Source organism: Peromyscus californicus, unplaced genomic scaffold, assembly GCF_007827085.1.
Source record: "Peromyscus californicus insignis strain IS unplaced genomic scaffold, ASM782708v3 Scaffold_11__1_contigs__length_118956290, whole genome shotgun sequence".
Taxonomy (NCBI): domain Eukaryota; kingdom Metazoa; phylum Chordata; class Mammalia; order Rodentia; family Cricetidae; genus Peromyscus; species Peromyscus californicus.
Window position 1 is genome coordinate 45,023,143 of NW_026294402.1, and position 21,653 is coordinate 45,044,795.

At 40.4% G+C, this 21,653-nt stretch overlaps 3 protein-coding genes and 1 non-coding gene across 6 annotated transcripts in view; 1 reads left to right on the forward strand and 3 right to left on the reverse strand.

The window, feature by feature from the left end:
• Positions 1–10,045, reverse strand: part of Bco2 (beta-carotene oxygenase 2) — a 28,405-nt gene extending 18,360 nt beyond the window's left edge. The window contains exons 1-2 of the mRNA XM_052760031.1: positions 9,853–10,045; positions 3,740–3,940 (exon numbers count right to left, since the gene is read on the reverse strand). Coding sequence (XP_052615991.1) covers positions 3,740–3,903 — 164 coding nt within the window. The 5' untranslated portion in view covers positions 3,904–3,940; positions 9,853–10,045. The remainder of the gene's footprint in view (positions 1–3,739; positions 3,941–9,852) is intronic.
• Positions 9,670–21,653, forward strand: part of Il18 (interleukin 18) — a 28,482-nt gene continuing 16,498 nt past the window's right edge. Inside the window, exons 1-3 of one of the 3 annotated variants that reach the window (XM_052760055.1) lie at positions 9,738–9,807; positions 12,830–12,950; positions 20,592–20,784. In XM_052760055.1, coding sequence (XP_052616015.1) covers positions 12,948–12,950; positions 20,592–20,784 — 196 coding nt within the window. In that variant the 5' untranslated portion in view covers positions 9,738–9,807; positions 12,830–12,947. Of the gene's footprint in view, positions 9,808–12,626; positions 12,951–20,591; positions 20,785–21,653 lie in introns of those variants that run through there. The other 2 variants (XM_052760044.1, XM_052760064.1) reach the window with 2 other exon arrangements.
• Tex12 (testis expressed 12) lies at positions 10,228–16,208 on the reverse strand. The gene is made up of 5 exons (XM_052760076.1): positions 16,101–16,208; positions 13,933–14,011; positions 12,811–12,922; positions 12,668–12,719; positions 10,228–11,949 (listed from the first exon to the last, which is right to left on the reverse strand). Exons 2-5 carry the CDS (start codon positions 13,993–13,995, stop codon positions 11,805–11,807), a joined length of 372 nt encoding a protein of 123 aa, XP_052616036.1. The 5' UTR covers positions 13,996–14,011; positions 16,101–16,208; the 3' UTR covers positions 10,228–11,804.
• On the reverse strand, positions 15,372–15,444 carry Trnaa-agc (transfer RNA alanine (anticodon AGC)). Its single transcript has one exon. It is a non-coding gene; the product is annotated as a tRNA-Ala (tRNA).

Genomic DNA, 21,653 nt, shown 5'->3' on the forward strand with positions numbered 1-21,653 from the left:
ATCTCCAAATGAAACACCAAGAGCCAAGTCCCTTTCCTAAGTATTTAATCCATTGCTACCGTGAGTGATGTTCTCTTCACCAGTGAGGTTCTACATCCTGCATTTTACTGTTGTGTTTAGTTGTATTATTTATTTTGGATTCTTAGGTTTACTAACCTATCATCTGAAAGGGAAAGATTTACTTCTTGGCTTAGGCTTTGGCCCCTAAATCAATAGTTTAATCTAACTGTGTTACTTACAACTAATTGGATGCTGAGCTATAGAAAAAAACAAAAACCTACAAAAAAAAAACCCACTTGCAAGGCTACACACAGAGAAATGCTGTCTCTAAAAAAACAAAAACCAAAATCAAGAAAAAAAAAACACCTACTTGTAGCAGTTCCCAATTTAGCCTTACTATTTTTACATAAAGATACAGGCATGAAGAGAGAGATAAGACATTATATATTCACATGTTATGAAGACATATTAAGAAACTATCTGTTAAGTTTGATTTTCCTGGAACATTTTATGAGAAATGAATCATGAATTTCAATGAAAAGTCTTCTCAGCACCTATGAAGATAATCTATTACCTTATCTATAACTATTTTTTCCTGAGGACCAGTTCATAATGTGATATGGGCAGATTTCCTATTGATGAGCCATCTTTGCTTTCTTGGACTTAATTCTACCTGATCTTTGTGGATTTTATGTGCAATGTGATGTTAGATTCTGTTTGTTAATAAATAATTCATTAGTGTCAAATTACTATTTTATATTTTGTTCTTGTGCATATATATTTATAAACATGATTGGTTTGATGTCCCATTCCCTGCACTGTCTTTATATACTGAAATGATGCTTCCCTCATAAAGTCAACTGAGACATTTCCTCCCGTTTCCAGTGCCCTTAAATAATTTATAAAGCAATATCAGGCTACCTCATATATAAATTTTTGGTGGAATCATCTTTGAAATAATCTAAGCCGTGTGCCTTTAAAAAAAAAAAGAATATATCCTTAAAAAGTGTATTTAGCTGCCTAAAAGTCAATCTGCTTAAACTTTCTATCTCTATCCATTCTAGTAATTCACATTCCCTAGAAAGTTACTCGAGGTTTTCAAATGTATTTGCATTAAGACCTACAAAATCTCTTACAGGTTTTTGTTTGTTTGTTTGTTTGTTGTTTCAGTGGCTGCTTCTTTGTTCTCTCTCATTTCTGTCTATTGGTGCCTCCCCACTGCTTCTCTTTCCTTGTTATCTATGGGTTTGTGAACTTCGATTTTTCCCCACTGTCAACCTCTACCTCAGCCTCTGTCCTCCTCTCCACCCACCAGCAAGCTGACCTCTAAAGAACCTCCTTGAGGCCTCTTGCAGCAGCTGGGTGGGGCGCTCCACTGCATTTCATGCATGCTATTCACTGAAGACAAGGCCTCGACAAATTAAAATGTCTGCCAGTATGAAACATATATCTTAAAATTATCCTGAGAATGTCTCGTTCTCTTGGTCCTTGGCTTATTACCAAAAACAGATGGAGAGGCATGATGGACTGTGACAGTCAGGCACCCGCTCTGGTGTAGCTGACAGAAAAGTGGAATGGTAGTTGGCAGGGGAAGGGAAGAAAGGAAGGAATTAACTCTCTGTAAAATGAGATGAGTTCTGTGGACGGATATAAAGAGAGTATGACAGGATGGATGAACTCAGTGCCGCTGAACTGTACCCTTGTAAGTAGTTAAGATAGTAAGCTTACGTTATATATATACATATATAACATAATTGTCATTGTGTATATATATATGTATATATATTGCTCAATTTTTAAAAGGTAATAAGCTCTGAAATAGCGAGTCATTAAAAATAACGATCATCCCTACTTTGTAGCAACATAAAGCTATCACAGTGTGAATTTTTAAGTGTGTATGTTTGTCTATATATACGTATACCACAGAATGTATGTGGAGGTCAAGGACAACTCACTGGAGCTGGTTCTCTCCTTTGACCACGTGGGCTGTATTTGGCTCATCATGCTTGTTAGCAAATACCTTTACTCACTGAGCTATCTTGCTGCTATGATAGCATACATTTTTAAAAAGCAGAACAAGCCGGGCGGTGGTGGCAGGCGGATCTCTGTGAGTTCTAGGCCAGCTTGGTCTACAAAGCGAGTTCCAGGAAAGGCACAAAGCTACACAGAGAAACCCTGTCTCAAAAACAAAAACAAAAAAAAAATGTCTACTGCTGATTGCAATTCTTTTCTTATTGAAATTGCTTTTGATTTATTTATTTTGTTTTATGTATGTTAATGTTTTCCTTGCATGTATATATGTGTACCATGTGCATGCCTGGTGCCCAGCAAGGTCAGAGGAGAGCATCAGATACCCTGGAACTGAAGTTACAGATGGTTGTAAGTTACCATATAGTGCTGGGACTCGAACACAGGTCCTCTGCAAAAGCAACAAGTGCTCTAAACCACTAAGCCATTTCTCCAGGTCCCCAGATGATGGCAATTAAAAAAAAAAAAGTCTATAGAAATAGCTGAGAAGACTGGCAGGGAGTAACATAAGATTGCTAAAAGAGGCTGTGTTGGGTAATCCATGTCCACCCCATCCCATCCCAGTGACTTGGCTGTAGTTCAAATTTTTTCATGCAAAAAATTTCCAACATTTAAAAATACTACAGAGCAGATTACTTCCAAGCCATAGGCATATCTGCCCATTATCTCATATCCCTCAGACACCCAAAGAGATGATATTCTAAAGACTGACTGGGTTTTCACCCAGTGTATCTACCTACTGAGTGCTATCTAGCTAGGTACAGGCTATTGATCAAGATATTGGGAACATATGGATAAATTAGGAAGCATTTCTGCCCTCATGGAACTTACATCCTAGCAGAGAAACACAGCTAAGACACATAAACAAAGAAAAACAAACACGGCTGGAGAGCTGGCTCAGTGGTTAATAGCTCCTGTTGCTCTTAGAGAGGAAATGGGTTCAGTTCCCTGCACCCACATGGTGGCTCACAATCACCCATAATTCCAGTTTCTGGTGATCTAATATCCTCTTCTGATCTCCTCAGGCACCAGGCATATATTTGACACATATACTTACAAGTAGGCAAAACACTCATACAGATAAAATATGTGAGAAATGAGTCATTTTAAAAAAAACAAGCCAATAAAGTAAAGAGACACTAGCAACAACAGTGCTATGTAGAAACTGGTAATGCAGTCAGTCAGTCTTGGTGTGTTTAGAATTAGAAGTCACACAGGAGGCATTAAAGGAAGTGAGATTTGAGTTGACATCAAAGGACAAAAATCACGCCTGAGAGATGAGGGGAAACAGGTAAGAAAGCATCAATGCTAAGATAGTGGGTAAAAATATGAGGAACTGAAAGAAGTCATTGTGTCTGGGAGGTTCAGGGTGGCAGAGAAAGAGGTAGGAGGTGAAGGAGGTACCTTTCCTTCAGGACCTTGTGGTGAAATATCTCAGTAGTCTCACAGAGATCTTTGCATGGCTCCCTTGGGCATAAACCCAACGAGAACTTCAAATTCACAATTCACGTGGGGGTGAGGGAGCAAAATGGTTTAAAAGAAAGACAAAAAACAACTTTTTTCCCCCTCCTCTAAGCAACAGTTTCCCTATCTATAATCAAAGGGATAGAACGGCAGTAATCACCTCAGAGAAGAAAGAGAGTTGAAAGCATGCTCCATAGAATCAAACCACACCATGAAGCCCCAATTGTTCTCCAAAATCTAGGCTTACTTATCCTTTCCAAAGTCGAACTTCCCGGGTCCAACTCGAAGGAGATAGCCATTGAGCCATTCAGGAATGTGTCCTCGGACTCGAGCAGACACGGTGTCCAGAGTCTCCTCCACGGTGGCCAGCAGCGGGGCAATGCACGGCAGATTCTTTCGCTGTCTCAACATGTTTTTTGGTGAGTATTTCCCACGTATTTCTTCGAAACTGTGGAAGAGAAGCAAAAACACATGCGTGCGCAGACACATTGTTACAGGATCACTTGCTAATGTGTTTATTCCCCTACAGACACAAGTGCACGTGCACACACACACACACACACACACACACACACACACATACACACACACTTGTTACAAGATCTTCTGTTAGCATGCTTATTCCCTCAAAGACAGTTCTATGGACTGGAAGCTTGAGGGGAAATGTGAACTAAATCAAATAGTCTCCAAATTCCTCTCTCCTTTCCTTTTCTTTTTCTTTTAAACATAATTTCTGTATTGATTCTCTGGGAATTTCACATCGTGAACCCTAATTCTGCTCGCCTCTCAGTCTCTCTCCTCATATCCTCCCCTCCCCTCTGCAGAGGCCCCCCGCAAAAGAAAAATTTTAAAAAATCAATCAAAACAAAACAAAGCAAGCCAACAAACAAACAGAACAAAACAAAACAAAACAAAACAAAAAACAAACAAACAAACCACTTCACTCCTCCATCTTGCCGCCTCTCCCACACCTCTTCGTTCGTCCTGGTGGCATTGGGAGTGGTGTGTTACAGTGTATACGCCCTTTTGTCCAATCAGCTTTACTTGCAAATGTTCTTTGTAAGGAGTCATTGGTTTGGTTCAAGGAATTCCTCTCTCCATTTTCTTACTCTCAAGTTACCAGCACGGATTCTCCATTATGAACCATAACAATCCTTAGATTTCTCTCAGTAATAATCTACCCAAGTGTTAACTCAATACTGTAATTACTACTATTGTCCTCTCTCATAGTTGAACAATGCTTTTCTTTTTCTAGATTAACTCCACATGTTAACTCCAGATGTGCTAATAGCAATTTAAATGTTAGAGCAAAAATGGTGGCCATTCAATATTACCATAGTTAGGTTGATCATGGTACCTTAGATAAGCCAGAATGTAACCCCAAATATTTCAGTGCGGTCTCTATGTATTTAGCAGGATTTAGATTTAATTTATTCTATTTTAATTATATATATATAGTATATATAATATATATAATATAGTGTATTATATATATATATATATATATACACACACACACACTAATACTCTATGAAATGACATGAAATCATTAAGCCACAAGAGTAAAATCTTATCCTATAATCAGGAGCTGAACATCATCCCTGTTATTTCATACTTACAAGACTTCACAAGATAGTAGTGCATGAATGCAGAGTGAGATGTGGTCAAATATAACTTTAGTTATAACCAAGTTACTTGTAACTTTGGCTACAATTCTTTACTTCATAAATAGAAGGTTTGCAGAGGTACAGGAGTTAGACTAGAAAAAAATAACAGATAAACATCCAAAGACCAGAGATCTATGTTCTTTTGGCAATTTATTTTATACTGTCCAATTTCTTTGAAATACTAAGTTTGAAGTACATATGACCTTTTACTTTCCTAAATATAACAACTCAGTCAGGCCCAGCTCTTTCTTGTTTTCCCAAATAGCATTCATTTCACCTGGGATGCCCTTCTCAAAGCCTCTCCCTAAGAAGATTATAGCTGAGGATGTATGTCAGTGGTAAAGTGCTTCTTCCCCAACATCTACAAGGCCCCGTGTTGGATTCCAATACTGAAAAAGAAAACAAGGAGAACATCTGGCAGTTGTGGTGGCACACAACTGTAATCCTAGCACACAAAGGAGCATATGAGGCAGCCTGGGCTATGAAGTAAGATACCGTCTCAGAAGGGCGAGAGGAGAGCAGGGGGAAGTGGGAGGACCGGAAGGTAGCTTGCTGTGGGATGGTCTGTATGTCAAATTGCTCTGATTGGTCAATAAATAAAACACTGATTGGCCAGTGGCTAGGCAGGAAGTATAGGCGGGACTAATAGAGAGGAGAAAAGAAAGAACAGGAAGGTGGAAGGAGTCACTGCCAGCTGCCGCCAGGACAAGCAGCATGTGAAGATGCCGGTAAGCCACAAATCACGTGGCAAGGTATAGATTTATGGAAATGGATTAATTTAAGATGTAAGAACTAGATAGCTAGAAGCCTGTCACGGCCAAACAGTTTAAACAATATAAGTCTCTGTGTTTACTTGGTTGGGTCTGAGCGGCTGTGGGACTGGCAGGTGAGAGAGATTTGTCCTGACTGTGGGCCAGGCAGGAAAACTCTAGCTACAGTAGCTCAGTCAGTAAATTGCTTACTGTGCAAGCATAGAACATGAGTTCAATTCCAACACCCACATAAAGAACAACAATAACACTGGGTGTGGCAACAAGCCTTGTTATCCTTGCACTGGGACAGTGGGAGAGTCTATGACGCTTGGCTGGCCAGCCCGTCTAGCCCAGTTAGTTATCAGCTGCAGGGTCAGAGAGAGATCCCATCTCAAAAAGGTGGAAAGAAACTGAAGAAGACACCTGCTATCAACCTCCGGCCTCTGCCTGTGCACATGCACAGCCATGCAAACACACACACACACACACACACACACACACACACACACACACACATACACACACACACACACACACACACACACACACACACACACACTCACAAAACAGAAAAAGTAAAGATTCTACCTGTTGTTCAAGGTCTAACTCAAATGTTACTTCCTTTAGAGAGCATACATAGCCAAAGTGCCCAGGATCAACTCTTAAGTCACTTCCAAAGAAAGTTTTTAACCTCTCAGTGCTTTTTCTTCTTTTCTAAGACAGGAGATAAAAATTCTTATGTGGGCTGGTGAGATGGTTTAACGGTTAAGAGCACAGGTGGCTTTTCCAGAGGCCCCGGGTTCAATTCCTAGCACCCATATGGCAGCTCACTTCTGTAACTCCAGTCCCATGTGATCCAACACTCTCACATAGAAACACATGCAGGCAAAATACCAATGCACATAAAATAAAATAATTAAAAATTAAAAAAAAAAAGCCAGGCAGAAGTGGTGCACGCCTTTAATCCCAGCACTCAGGAGGCAGAGGCAGGAGGATCTCTGTGAGTTCGAGGCCAGCCTGGTTTACAGAATGAGTTCCAGGACAGCCAGGACTGTTTCACAGAGAAACCTTGTCTCAAAAAAACAAAAACAACAACAACAACAAAAAATTCTTATCATGCTTAAGGTAGTGAGTGACCATGTAAGTTTATGGGAAGCTTTAGAATACAATACATATCCCCAAAATGTTTAGTTTTATTTATTTAACTTTTAATGATCAATACAATAAGATGCACTACAGCTTTTTTTTCTTTGAAATATTTTAGTTTTTCAACAAAGAGCTGGACATTGCTAAAAGACTGAAAAGTCTCCAAACCCAAAAAGAGGAACCTGTTGCCTAGGGGGTGAGATGAGTCACTCCTGTATTGTGCCTCTGTCCTATCTGAAGACTGCAACAAAAAATACAACCCTGTTACTCTGGTACAGGAGCTAAATTCCAAATTCCTGGACTCCACTCCATACATAATAATACATAGTCTCTGTGGTGAAGCAAGCTGGTATACAACAAGGTGGGAATGATATATAGTATTTAGAGGTATTAAGAAAATGCTTTGAAAAAAAGCAAAGAGAAATCTTGATTTTTTTTTCTTACTCTACTTTTGTAAACAGTGGCAAATTTATCTTATTCTCCTCTGATTAAAATTCCCCAATAAAAGCATATTATTAACTATTTTAGGTAGAGTTAAACTGAATAGCCCAATTAGATACACATAAATTGTAATTATTTCACGTTTTTATGTCTTTGCACCATATGCACGCCTGGTGCCTTCAGAGGTCAGAAGTGAGTACTGGATTGCCTGGAACTGGAGTGAAGGATGGTTGAGCCACCTTGTGTATGCTGGGAATCGAACCCAGATCATCTGGAACAGTAGCCAGTGCTCTGAACCACTGAGCCATCTCTCTGGCCCCTTCATTTTAGATTGTATTTAGATATCTGCATGCTCTATACTCCATGGTATTGGCAATCTTGTACTCTCCAAACTTATTGTGGTATTTGACATGGCTGCTACCATCTCCTCACCTGTTTCTGTTCTTGGCTTGGAAGACAAGCTATTTGACCACTTAATTGCTGGTTTAACTTTGCTGCCCTCTAACTATGCTGCTTTTTGTCAGCTGGCAACCTGAGGCAAAAATCTTAACCCCATCCAACCTCAAGTTTTTCCAAGATAAAAAAAGGATTAAGAGAGGTTAATGATTCCTGCTTATATCTACCATCATAATGAAATATAATGATACTTTGCAAATGTTAATCTCCTTTACCGATCCTTTCCCTCTTATCACCACATAAATGTCAAGGTATAACCTTGGACCTTTACTCTTCAATTTCAGCATTTTCCTCTAGTAATCTCATCTTGGCTCTTAAATTCTCCAGTTATGTCTCAGACGTGGATCTCAGCTCTTCACCTTCTCTTCTGAATCAGTTCTTCCACCAGCTAAAACACCTCACTTCAGTCTCTCTGTGGGCGCTGAACTCATCTTGTTCCCTGCCCTTACAACACAGTTCTTCTGACCACAGTGGCACAGGGCCCGTAGGAAATCTCTGAAAAAGACTTTCGTGGCTTGTGTATATATTTCCCAGACTCAAAGTTCTGCACGGGTAACTTCCTTTTCACAAGTCTCTCCTCCCTGGGACTACACGTTGTTTCCTAACCTAAGCGCATCTTCCTAAGCACCGACGCCTGGATTTTTCCTTCCTATGCATCACTTCCTTCCTACTGCCCAGCTCAGGCCCTTGATTCTTAACAGATCAACAGCCTCCCAGCTGCAGAAGCTGGGAAGAGAAACTCAGTAAGGAATGAAGCTCCTTCTACACACCACAGCTTCCTACTCTAGTGAGTTGCTTGAACCCCTTGGCCATCTTAAGGGTTGGAGACCTCAGGCCAATTGCCTCCAGCTCTAAATAGCTCATCAGGACTACAGATTCTAATTTATCTGGATGAGCAGGGAAGACGGCTTCCACCAGAGCAATGATATGAAAAAGGCAGAGACGCACTACTACTAAATCCAATTTCCTACATACAAATCTGGCTGCATCGTTTATTCCCCCATGACTCACCAATCACCTGTCATTATTCAAACTACCTGACCAGGCACTTGAAAGCCTTGTATGGTCTCAGCCCAACCTAGCTGTTGACTCCAGCCTAACTAGACTACTCCCCCAATCTCCTGAGCATTCTATTCTCTTCACCCAGGCTATCTCCCATCTCCTTTACATGAAATTTGCATATGCAACTTAACCTTTAAGCTCCAGTTTCTGGGTCACCTGCTTCCTAAGCACCACACCCCCATTTCCTCCCTGCAGCTGTTGACAGCTTCCCTGTGCTCCTTATCTTGCTGTGTTGTGTGATAGAGATAAGGATACTTTTACAACCTCTCCTAGCAGTACTCCTGGAATACAAAGTCTAGCTTACATCTCCCCTGTCCTAGCACCTAACACACTACCTTACACATGGCAAGCACTAAGTGATTAGATAGCTTTATAATTTACTGTGTATATCACTGCAGCTTCTGGCAGTTCTGCATCAACTAATTACTGAAAATATAATAGAGAGCTACAACAGAAAACCCACAGGGTTTGAAACCAGTTCCGAGGATGCAAATAGGAGAACCAAACATTTACAACAGAATACAAAGCAGTGGTTTTCAGTTGTGAAAAGTCAGAATAGAGAAAACCCCTTCCAATGAGGCATCCAAGAAAAATCTCTGGACCTAATCCTGCCCATGTGTTGCATTAACTGAGTGAGCACAATGGCTGCTTCCTTTCCAATGAGTAAACCAATTCTGTCAGCCTTCTTTCACTTCTCCCTCTGGAGTTGCGGCTTGCATCACACAGAGGGGAAAACTTCAGAAGCCTGCCACAATCTTCAGACCCAGGCCCAGCAGTCCACTTGCAAACTGGTAAGAAGGGGACCAGGAAAGGAAGGGGTTGGGGGAATTCCCTACCTGGGAGCTGGTGTACTGCCACAGAAAGAACGCCCACTTCAGTAGCAGGAAGGCTGCTGAGGGAACGGAGAGAGATTGGAGAAAACTTTAACTCAGTTCAGGGGCAGCTGGCAGGTCTCAAGATCTCCAAATCCAAAGCCACCGGCCTTATTAAGTAAATAATGAGTGTGAGTTGTCTCTGGCTCTGTGACAAAATGGGACTGAGGGGAAGGAAGGCAAGGGGTGGGGCCTCAAAACACTGGTCAACTTAGTCTCAGTTCCATGGCAAGTATCCTAACCAACTATAAATAATCTTTGTTTCGACATTAAAATCGGACCAATGATAGCCTCCCTTCTTGGCCATCCCTTTCTGGAGTCTGGCCCTACCTGTAGCTAAGTCCATGGAACTTGGATTCAGGGGTTCATTACACAACTTCTCTCCTTCTGAATGATTCAAACACAGAATAAAGTTCAAATTTAGACCAATAGGCAACAGCTCACCCTTCTCCCTTTCATTTCATCCCTTTTCTTCTATATTCATTAATCTTATGAAAAGCATTCTCTCACAATAAAGCACAGACAGGACACCGTGAATATATATAACCATACATGATTTTATTACTTTGACAAGTATCTTTGAGACTCTAAGTAGCAAACACTACTAGGAAGCAAAAATACCAAGACAGGAATAAGCACCCCATTCCTTTTCTTTCTTTCCTTTCTCTTTTAATTACAACACTCTGGAGGCAGGGGCAGCTAGAGTTCAAGGCAGACTGGTCTGCATAGTGAGTTCTAGGCCAGCCAGGATTACATAGATCCTGACTCAAACAAACAAAAAAGAAACTTGATGAAATAAAATTTTATTTTAAAGTTTACAGGCAGCAAAGATTCTGTCTAGTTTAAGAATACAAATTCCTTATAGTGCCCTATGCAAATGTACCTAATTTCTAATTGCTTATATTGGAAAATACACATACAGAAGACCAAATTGTCAACATGATTGAAGGTGGAGATTGAGATTTTTTTTTGATCCAACTAATGTAGTTATACATTACATAGCTCTTTTTGAATAAAATCATAGTAGTACTTTATTTGTATCAAAAGAGGAACTATTTGGTCTGATAAGAGATCCTCTAGACCAAATTCAATTTCACATTATCATAGGATTGAAAGGGCCTGCCAAAGCCATGTTTAAGATGACCTCCTAAGTTCCATACTACTAATTTCCATCTAATCCACCCTACAGCTAAGGCTTCTAAATATAATTTATCAACTTCACAAATCAACGTGGCTAATAAGTAAAAAGCCGCTTGGACAGCCAGACTTGGTGGTACATAACCTTAGTGTTGATACTAGTAAGGTTAAGGCAGATGTACCATGAATTCATCTGGGTTCCATAGAGCATGACACTTGAAAAATAAAGAAATAGCCAGGTTATAGTAATTTTCAATTTTTATTTTACTACTTTTATCACATTAAAATGTTTTAAGCCAAATTTTTATTAGTCAAATATAATGGTTAAAAGTAAAAATAATTAAATGGTAATATTAAATAGCAGTAGCACAGTTATATTTTATTATATGTTGAAAAACTGGACAAATTACTTTTAATGTTTAATGTTCTTTTATAATACTAACAAGAAAAACATTTAAAACTATCTCCAAAATTAGCTGCTATTTAAACAAATACTGTTAGACATAATCAAATTAACAGAGTCCTCTTTCACAGTTTAAGAAGGATTAAGCAATTTAAGAGTAAAGGAGAAAAAAAGAACACATATATAATTTTTAATTTACATTTTTATATAATGTGCCAAATAGTTGACCCTCAAAAGAACGATTACAAACTTCATATTACTGTTCATGTTAACCCCCTCCTTTAAATTAGAAAAAGTTACAGTTCACTACATGTATTTTCTTTAACAAGTAGACTACAGCAATAATAGGAATGGACTTTCAGTTGGTATAGACACTTTACTTGTGCAGGGTGTTGGTAATCAGTGTGAACCTCTGCTTCACGAACTCTCTTTTTTGCTCCAGAAAGTTTTCAATACTATTGGCTTCTTTGAAGAGTCCATCTAGCTCGTCAATGTAAGATGCATCTACTGCTGCTCTCTCACTAATAGGGAAAAAGGCTTGATCTTAAAATGAGTTATAAAGTCTAGACATGTCATCATTGTCAAGTTCTTTATACTGTATCTGTTAACTATTTCGATTTCATGGCTTTGCCCATGACAGAACTTAATTAATTTACTAATATTATTCAAGAAAAAGTTAAATCAGTTTAGCAAATATTTTTGACTACTTAAAAGGTCTCCTGACACAGAGAAAGTGCATCTTATACACTTTAATTATAAATTAAAATTGAACAAACTATTACTCAGATACAGTGACTGTCCAGTAGCTTATAAAGCACCTTGTAACACTTCAAATTCTCAGGCCAATACTTAAATTCAGCCTTGAAATATATACTAATAAAATATAAATATTCAAAATATTTATCTTTTAATATAACCCCATTAACATTAATTTCACCAAATAATACTATTCTCAAAGAGATAGCTGAATAAAATTTTAAAGGTACTATCATCTAGAGACCAAGATACATCCATTCTGGTAGTAGCACTAGAAATATGAAAAGTGATGTTTGGACAAGTTGGGGATTACACCCTTAAAATAATCAACTCATCTATTATAAGGAATCGAGACAAAATTGTAACTTCAATTTTCTAGTTACCAGGTAAGATTTTTAAGCCACGGAATTAAAATTTTTACTTCATTTTTCAGAAGGAAAGAATTTCTAACAAAAATACTCGAAAAATGCCATAATTACTTGCCTCAAAAGCTTTGCATATGTAGACAACATCAGATTAATTTCCTTGCTCATATCTGTTCAAAAAATTGAGTAGGTTGTAAAATCTAACAAAGCTTCTGCATGATACAGTCAATCACATAAATATAATCATTATTTATACATCACCACTCAAATCCTTCTCCAGGGTTTCCTCTTTATAAAGGAGTCCAGAACATTCAGAGAAAGAAGAATCCGATTTTCCAAGAGAGGGTACCTGTGAACTATCTGACACCAGAGGCTAGGAAAAGAAAGAAAACAGATCAATGGTAAGATCTTTCAGTGTACTACAGTGTTTGCCTAACATCCTTAAGGCTGTAGGTTCAATCCCCAGTATTTCAGAATTAGAAATGAAACTCTATGATTGGGCCTGGGGATTATTTCAGTGGGAAACACTAGACTAGGAAAGCACTGAAAAATAAAAAAAAAAATAAAAAAAAAACTAAGACACGCTAGAGATTCCATACCAGTTATAAAATTTTTATCATCAAGGAAAACTTTAGACACAAGAAACATCTTGCTCAAAATACTAAATTTTGTTCAGTTTTGAGATTTTGAAAATGGCTTTTAACTCTTAACCAAAACCAGTCTTTTATCTTGCACCAGTGGATATTTTTATAATAACGTAACTGTACTTTAGACAACAGACAAATGGCTGCAAGATTTTGCAATATAGAGACTGGTGAGGTGGCTCAGCAGTAAAAGGAAGCCCTAACCACTGAAATCTGATGATCTAAGTACAATCTCCAGACTTGCCTACGGCATGTAAGAATTTTACTCATCTTAGCAAATAATTATGCATGTAAACTCCCATGTACCAAAAAGACATGGACTCACTTTGGTTACTTTTTTTTTTTTTTTTTTTTTTTTTGGTTTTTCGAGACAGGGTTTCTCTGTGTAGCTTTGCGCCTGTCCTGGAACTCACTTGGTAGCCCAGGCTGGCCTCGAACTCACAGAGATCCGCCTGGCTCTGCCTCCCGAGTGCTGGGATTAAAGGCGTGCGCCACCACCGCCCGGCCCACTTTGGTTACTTTTAAGGCCATAAACTACCAAGAAGAAATCCCCAAGTAGATTTTTATAGGTCTGTTCTTAATGGAAAAGCTAGGTAGAGTCAACCTAGTTCCTGCTAGGACCATCCTACCTCTGAGACTATGAGAACACTAAATTCTACTTACCAATAGCACTTTCTCGAAGAAAAGAAATCAGAAATGGGTAAAATACAACAAAAGGCTCCAGGAGCATAAAGCTTACCTCCAATTCTCTTGACCTCTTGCAGTTTCTAGAATCAGGTTTTACGAGGTGGTTTGCCATCATACTCTGGAAGCACAAACTATAAAATTTAGAGGTTTGTCAATTTAGGTATGAGCTCCACACTACACTTCTCTTCACTTTTCCCACTTCTACCATCATTAATTTCTGCTCTCCTGATCTGCCACCTAAATTTAATTTCTCCCGTCTCTATTTCATCTTACCTCTCAAAACATTTCATTCAGAAACCTTCTGGGTCAGTAAACTCAAGTTTTATCACATAGCATCCAAGGTCCTCCATCATCTGAGACCAACTTAACTATTCATACCATTTTCAACTACTCGTCTATATAAAACGAGCTCAACTAACCTCACTGGCAATTCTATCTTGTTTTAGCACCAGAACATTTAAGGGTCTTCCGTCTTTATAAAATTTTAATGTTAAAATTAAGAGGTTAGATGCTCTTGGGACCCTCTTCCTCCTACTGAGTTGCCTCATCCAGCCTTGATATGAGGGTTTGTACACAGTCTTATTGTAGCTTGTTATGCCATGCTCAGTTGAGATCTCTAAGAGGCCTGCTCTTTTATGAAGGGAAATGGAGGAGGAGTGGATCTAGGGGAGGGAGGAGGGAGGAGGGAGGGGCTTGGATGAGTGGAGGGAGGAGAAACTGAGGTAGGAATGTAATATATGAGAGAAGAATAAATTTTTTAAAAACTAGAGTTTGGAGTTCCCCTTTCTTCCTTCTCGAAAGAAGGACAGAGTGAGGTGAGCTCTAGAGATGGTTGATCACATTTAAACAAATAAAACTGGGCTATCCCAGAAACAAGATCTCTTCATTCTTCTAGTATGATGTTGTTTCCATTGCCCTACCCATACCTTAATATGGCACCAAATTGCTTCCCCATAAATTCTGAAGCTATTTTCCTAAGAATCTGAACTGTTAAGGTTTAAACTTGAAAAGACAATGAAACTTAAAAGGATGGTCTCTGTATCTTAGAGTTGAAGAACTATTTACATTCAAATAATCGATTTGTTTCTCTTTTTTTTGTTTGTTTGCTTTTTGAGACAGGGCTTCTCTGTGCAGCCCTGGCTGTCCTGGAACTCTCTCTGTAGACCAGGCTGACCTTGAACTCAGAGATCTACCTGCTTCTGCCTCCAGAGTGCTGGGATTAAAGGCCACATGACCTGCTCTGTTTCTTTTAAATACCATGAGTTAGATAATTATAGGGAATCATATCATATATGTATATGATATGATGGGGAAAAGCGCAAAAAGCAAATTATAAAGATGTTTCTAATTTCAGCATGTACTTCTGAGTGCCTACCATCAGGGTACTAAGTTGAAGCGCTAGCATAGTAACATGCAGAAAATGCACTGACATTCCTAAAGAATCGAAACCAACACAAGCTAAGAGCCTTTTTCCTTTTTTTTTTTTTTTTTTTTGGAGCTGAGGATCGAACCCAGGGCCTTGTGCTTGCTAGGCAAGCGCTCTACCACTGAGCTAAATCCCCAACCCCCTTCTTCCCCTTTTAGTTTTCCCTTTTCTGCTTCTTCTTTCCTTTCTCAAACTAACAGATTGCATACACACACACACACACACACACACACACACACACACACACACACACACACACACACATTAGGTAATTCTGTGTTTGTAAAAGTGATTTCTGTCATCATTTAAGACTCCTAAATAGCTGAAGTCTGGATTAACAGGCGGGCCCTCCCCCTATGAAAATAGCGACTTGGGGCTACGTCACCCAAGGTGTCACCTTGTGCAACTGTTCGTGGTTGTTAGTCTAGGATTTCCTTCGGCGGGAGGAGTATGGTTTGGTTTCAGATTTTCTGGGACTGAGACTCACCACATAAACCAAGCTAGCCTGGAACCCATCGGGTAGCCGAGGCCGGACTCAAACTCGCAGCAATCCTCCTGTCCCCGTGCTCCCAGTGCTGGGACTACAGGTGTGTGCTACCACCGCCGCTCCCGCCTTCTGCCGTGCTCCCTTCACAGCGCCGGTGCCTCCTCACGCCATTTCCCCGCCTCTTTCCCTCACCTCCCTCACGCCTTCCGGTTCGCGCCCCCACGCCAGCCCCCGGCCCCGGAGAGGCCGCGCCCATCCCCACTCGCTGCTTTCCTTCCCCTTCGAGGTCCCCGTCACGCGCGCTCACCCTCTTGTCCCACTCGCGAGGGGAGATTCGGCCACGACCTGCCTCCTCAGAAGCGTGGGAGCGCCAAGGCTTCGTGCTCCTCTGCGCAGGCGCCCGGGGCGCAGCTCCCGGCAGGCAGCGCGCCGGTCACGTGACCGCCCCGCTGGCTCTGTCGACTTGGAGCCACGCTTCCGCTGATTTCCCGCCTTTTCCCCTCTCGCCTTGGAACCTTCGAGAAACAGAAAGCTCGCTTCCCACCCTGTGGAGAAGGAAGAGTAAACTTGGAAACTGGTCTCCAGGAAGGAGAGAGGCGTTGCCAGGGTCAGCCGGGCTTGTGCCAGGGCCGGGAGTCTCAGCGGATGAGCATTAACTATTTCCCACCTGCTCTCTCAGGAAAGGGCATGCTGGGCATGCTGGCGGCATAGGGTGTGCTGGCAGGAGGCGGCTCAACCGGTTCCTCAAGCCCAGAGTCTCCATCAGTGCCCCTCTATGTCATGGAGATGTCAGTAAGTGTAGCTGACCTCAGTAGCGTCCAAAAGGTACACTTAGTAATTCGCATGGTTCACACACTTCACTTTATTGGGTACTTTTGCAGGCTGACTTTGACCTGCAGTCTCACAGACAAACTTCCTAAACTCTTTCTGGTGTTAGTTAACCTGGTGCAGAAACAGTATATTGCCTCATAAAACAAAGGTCAGTGACATGCCTCCATGAACCCTGAGCACATAATTTTACAATTTTAGAAGGCTGTTATTTAACTCGTAGTCTTTTGTTTTTGTTTTTTTCCCTTTTGTTAATTTACTGGTTAGTATCAAGGCTGGGAAGTGGCTAGCAAGACGGAGCATTTGCCTAACTAGAACGTTCCTTCCTTGCTATGAGAGGTGGGGGTGCTTGAAAGAGTGTTATCTGTGTTGAAATTTTTACTATCTGTAGTATGTAATACACTTTTTATAAAGTGTATATGTTCATTTTACAGCACTTTCCTATCCTTGGGTCCATTCTCCAGCACCTATAAATCAATGCATACATGTAATTCTAGCACTGGGAAGGTAGAGGCTAGAGGACCAGAAATTTAAGGCTATCCTTGGCTACTTTTGAGGCTAGCCTGGAATACATGAGACAAAGTTAAAGATTGTCTTTTATTAAAAGACTATAAATGGGTGGTGGTAGTGCACACCCTTAATTCCAGCACTAGGGAGGCAGGCAGATCTCTGTGAGTTTGAGGACAGCCTGGTCTACAGAGTGAGTTCCAGTACAGCTGGGGTTTATGCAGAAAAACCCTGTCTTGGAAAAAAAAAAAAGACTATGACTTTTCTAAAATTTTTTATAAACATGAAATGAAATAAAAATGTAAGGATTTAAATTTTTAAGCATTTCTAGCAAATATAATATTCACCACTCAATATTTATTTGGTTTTGTTTGTTTTTGAGACAGAGTCATACTTACAAGTCCAGGCTAGACTGGAATTTATAATTCTCCTGCTTCAGTCTTAGCTATTCTATATTACTATCACTAGAACAGTTTTTTTTCCAGCACCATTATTTTTAAAGGTCCATTAAATGAAAAAGTCTGGTTGATGTTGATCTATTTCCTCTCCCAGCCTTCACACTGTATTATATCTAAGCAGATAATTATCGATTTGGTTCCTAAAATATTTCAAAGAAAAAAAAAGGATTCTCTCCTAATACATAAATGTTTTCATCGGATTAAAAGAAAATCATATTATATTATTTTCTTGTTTTAATGTTACCCTCATTGTGTGAGTAATGAGAAGATGTGGAGGGTTCTGGTTAACCAGTGCCTTAGAATCTACCAAGGACTGTCAACAAGTCTATAAAATATATAGGACACAGAAACAGCTTACTCCAGATCATATAAAAAAATAACTTTGTATCAAAGTCCCAAAACTTAGAAATGTACATATCATTCATCCTACATCTTTTAGAGCTGGAGGAAGCTCACTGGCACTCACTCTGCTTCTGGTCACTTTGTTGTGCATGTATGGAGATGGAACCCAGCACCATGTTCTTGCTAGCCAAATGCTCTACAGTTGAGCTAACCCCACTGATCACTCTGTGACCTTACTACATTCAGCCATTTGTGTCACTTGGAGGATGAAAACTTGCTATTTAAATTCAATCACATTTGTATTCTTACCACATTCGTTTTTAAAAATGTTAGTTTGTCTTCTGGTAATCCATTACACCAAGTCCCTTCAAAGACCTCACCACAAACTTCCTCTGTAATCATGGCTATGGACATGATGTTTTCATGACTTTAGGAAATTAAAACTCTACCCTGTTTTTTTTTTAAGTCAAAACTACCTGCTTACACAGCATTTTATTTCCTAACTTTAGAAGCCCTCTTACCATCTCTGTACTGGAAAGAAAAAAATCACTTTCTAATTCCATTGCTAACAAAGCAACAATTTAGCTCGTGTCCAAGTAAAAAGTCCCTACGAAATACTACTATTCTTTCAAGGCTATATTTACACCCTTTTCTTTAGAAGTAACATTTTAGAAGGCTATATCAATGAGTTGATTCGAAAGCTGTATCAATGAGTTAAAGATAAACCTTAAAAAATAATCTCCCTCAATCATATTTCAAATATTTTAGGTCAAAAATCTGCCACCATCCTAGGACTAGATGGTTTGGGTTTGGGTTTGTGTTGGGGGAAGGAGCCTGCAGTACTAGCATGCTACAGTATATATGTGGCAGTCAGAGGACAGGCTTCTGATGTCAGTTCTGGGCTGTCTTTGCCACCCAGGCTAGCTGGCCCTGGAGCTTTCTGGGGAGTCTCCTGTCTCTACTTTGAATTTCCTGTAGGTACACTGGGATTAGACACTGTGCTACTGTGTCCAGATTCTAGTCTATTTTTACTCAAGTTTTTTATAAAAAAAAAAAAAAAAAAAAAAAAAAAAAGGCCAATGCTGGGACAGAGGAGACAACTCAGCCAGTAAAGTTCTAGCCACACAAGCATGAGGACCTGTGTTCAATCCCCAACTAACTCACATTAAAAAAAATAATGCCTGGCTGGGCAGTGGTGGTGGTGCACACCTTTAATCCCAGCACTCGGGAAGCAGAGCCAGGTGGATCTCTGTGAGTTCGAGGCCAGCCTGGTCTACAGAGCGACATCCAGGACAGGCACCAAAACTACACAGAGAAACCATGTCTCAAAAAACAAAACAAAACAAACAAACAAACAAACAAAAGCTTGACATAGGGCCAGTGAGATGGCTCAGAACATAAAGGCACCTACTGCCAAGCCTAAAGGCCCAAGTTCAATCCCTGGGGCCTGCATACTGGAAGGAGAGAACCCACTCCTGCAAATTGTCCTTTGACCTCCATATGTATACCATGCACACAAATCCCCCATATGCACACACACATTTACACAGAAAAAAAAAAAACTTTTTAAAAAGCCTATTAGTATGATGGCACACACTTGTAATCCCAGCAGTGAGGAGAGTGAGAGAGTCAGCTCCCTGGATCTCACTAGCCCATCACTTAGCTAGCCAAATCATGTGACAACCCCTGCCCCCAGGTCTTTTTTTGTTTTATTTTGTTTTGAGACAGGGTTTCTCTGTGTAGTTTTGGTGCCTGTCCTGGATCTCACTCTGTAGACCAGGCTGGCCTCAAATTCATAGAGATCCACTTGGCTCTGCCTCCCGAGTGCTGGGATTAAAGGTGTGCACCACCACCACCACCACCACCACCACCATCGCCGCCGCCCGGCAACCCCCAGGTCTTAGTGAGAGACTCTGTCTCAAAAACCAATATGCACAGTTCTGAGCAACACCACCAGAGGCTGGCTTCTGCCTCTACATGAATGTACAACTTCCACACACCCACGCGCCCGCACACACAGGAAAGATTCTAATGATATAGATTTGGCCTGGTATTTGATGTGATAATGGAAAGGCATTATGAAAATGTGCTGTTTCCAGGTCATTGAGAAGTAAATCTGAACAGCCCCTATCAAGTGTCATGTGACACCATGTTGAGCTTGGGAGGGAAAAATCCTAAATAAGGTCTTAAAAGGGGGGAAAAATACTATACAAAAATATTTATTTCCCCCCAAAAATTATATTTTAGGGGTATTTTAGGTATTTGGGGTATAATATAGAAATACAATAATTTCTATATTACAGAGATTACTCCAGTGTGTTAGACGGAAGCATTTCATGCTCAAGTGTGACAAGAGCCTCAGAACCAAGAGGCCGGTGTGAGAAAGGATGCTCTAGTTAACCAAGCAGGGTCATTTCCTTATGTTGCTTTCCTAACCTTCTGAAAGAGGCATGGGCCTGGGAAAGGCCAGAAACCAGCTTTTACAGAAGAGATGATTCACCAAATAGTGACATTTACATTAAAGGAAATGCCCGTGTTCTCTAGCATTTTGCTGCAAGTTCTCCGTGCCTTGGAGACGGGCACCATTTGAGGCGGGTCTGAGGCGTGCCAGGGGCAGTCTCCTCCCTTGGCTACCTCCTTCCTCATTCCTCCTCATGTCTCAGTCCTCTTCTCACAGACGGCTGCTGGATCCACACCCAGACTGCAGGCTCTCTGGGTCTCCATGCTCTCTGTATTCCCGGCTGCCTGCTCCAGCTGCTGACAGAGCTGCCACCCTCTACATCTCCAGTGTCAGTAAGAGGAAAGAAGTCTCAGAGCTTCCAGATCACTTCCTCTTGGAGGGAACTATTGACCCAGGTAAGACATGTCCCTCTTTCTTTGGAAAGGCTGTCATGACAATTAGAGAAAAATAAGCTAAAACCACTATTGAGAGGAATGCGTCTCCTCTCTCTCCAAGACAGGAAGTCAGTGATCCCCTAAGGAACAGAGGCAGGGAACAGGTTGTTTTCTTTACTAGATGTGGGAGAGTGTCTCTCCAGGGCACAGATTCTGTTTGTCTTTTGAAAATTATTAAGAACCCTGACTATTTTCCAATTACTGTAATGTACTGTGCTAGAAAAAAATTTAAAGCTGCAGAAATTTAATAGCCACCTAGTGGTTTATTGTAAAGTACATCACATGTATTTTTAAATAACATTCTTGGAGACAGCCGTCTAGCCTGAACACTCTACAGCCGTTTGTATATTTACAAATCTCTTTACTGTTTGGCCCAGTGAAGAAAGCAGGATTCTGCTTGCTTTGTTTTCATACTGTTGCGATGGTACACAGACTTCGCCTCTGATACTTTCTTGTCCACTTGTGAGAACACGAGATCTGAAAGGCAAGTGGATTCTAGGATTACCAGAAACAGTCTCGGCTACCCTATGAGCCACTCCGAACCTCTGCTTTGGAGCGATGAAACAAGATTTTCTTTCAAGGACATCTCAGCTCCAAACCACTTCTGTCAAAGCAAAACAGACCTAGTGCAAGGCTGATAATCAAGAAGATCTGCAGGAAGTCTTGGGCAGGTCTGTACTTGGATAACATAGCATTCCCCAGGAAGACTATTTTACAAGGGAAGGGCTGAATAAAATTATCGCTGTTTTTTTGTTTTGTATTGTATTTTTAATTTTTTTATTTATTTTTATTTTTTTATGTGTATTGGTGTTTTGCCTGTGTGACGGTGT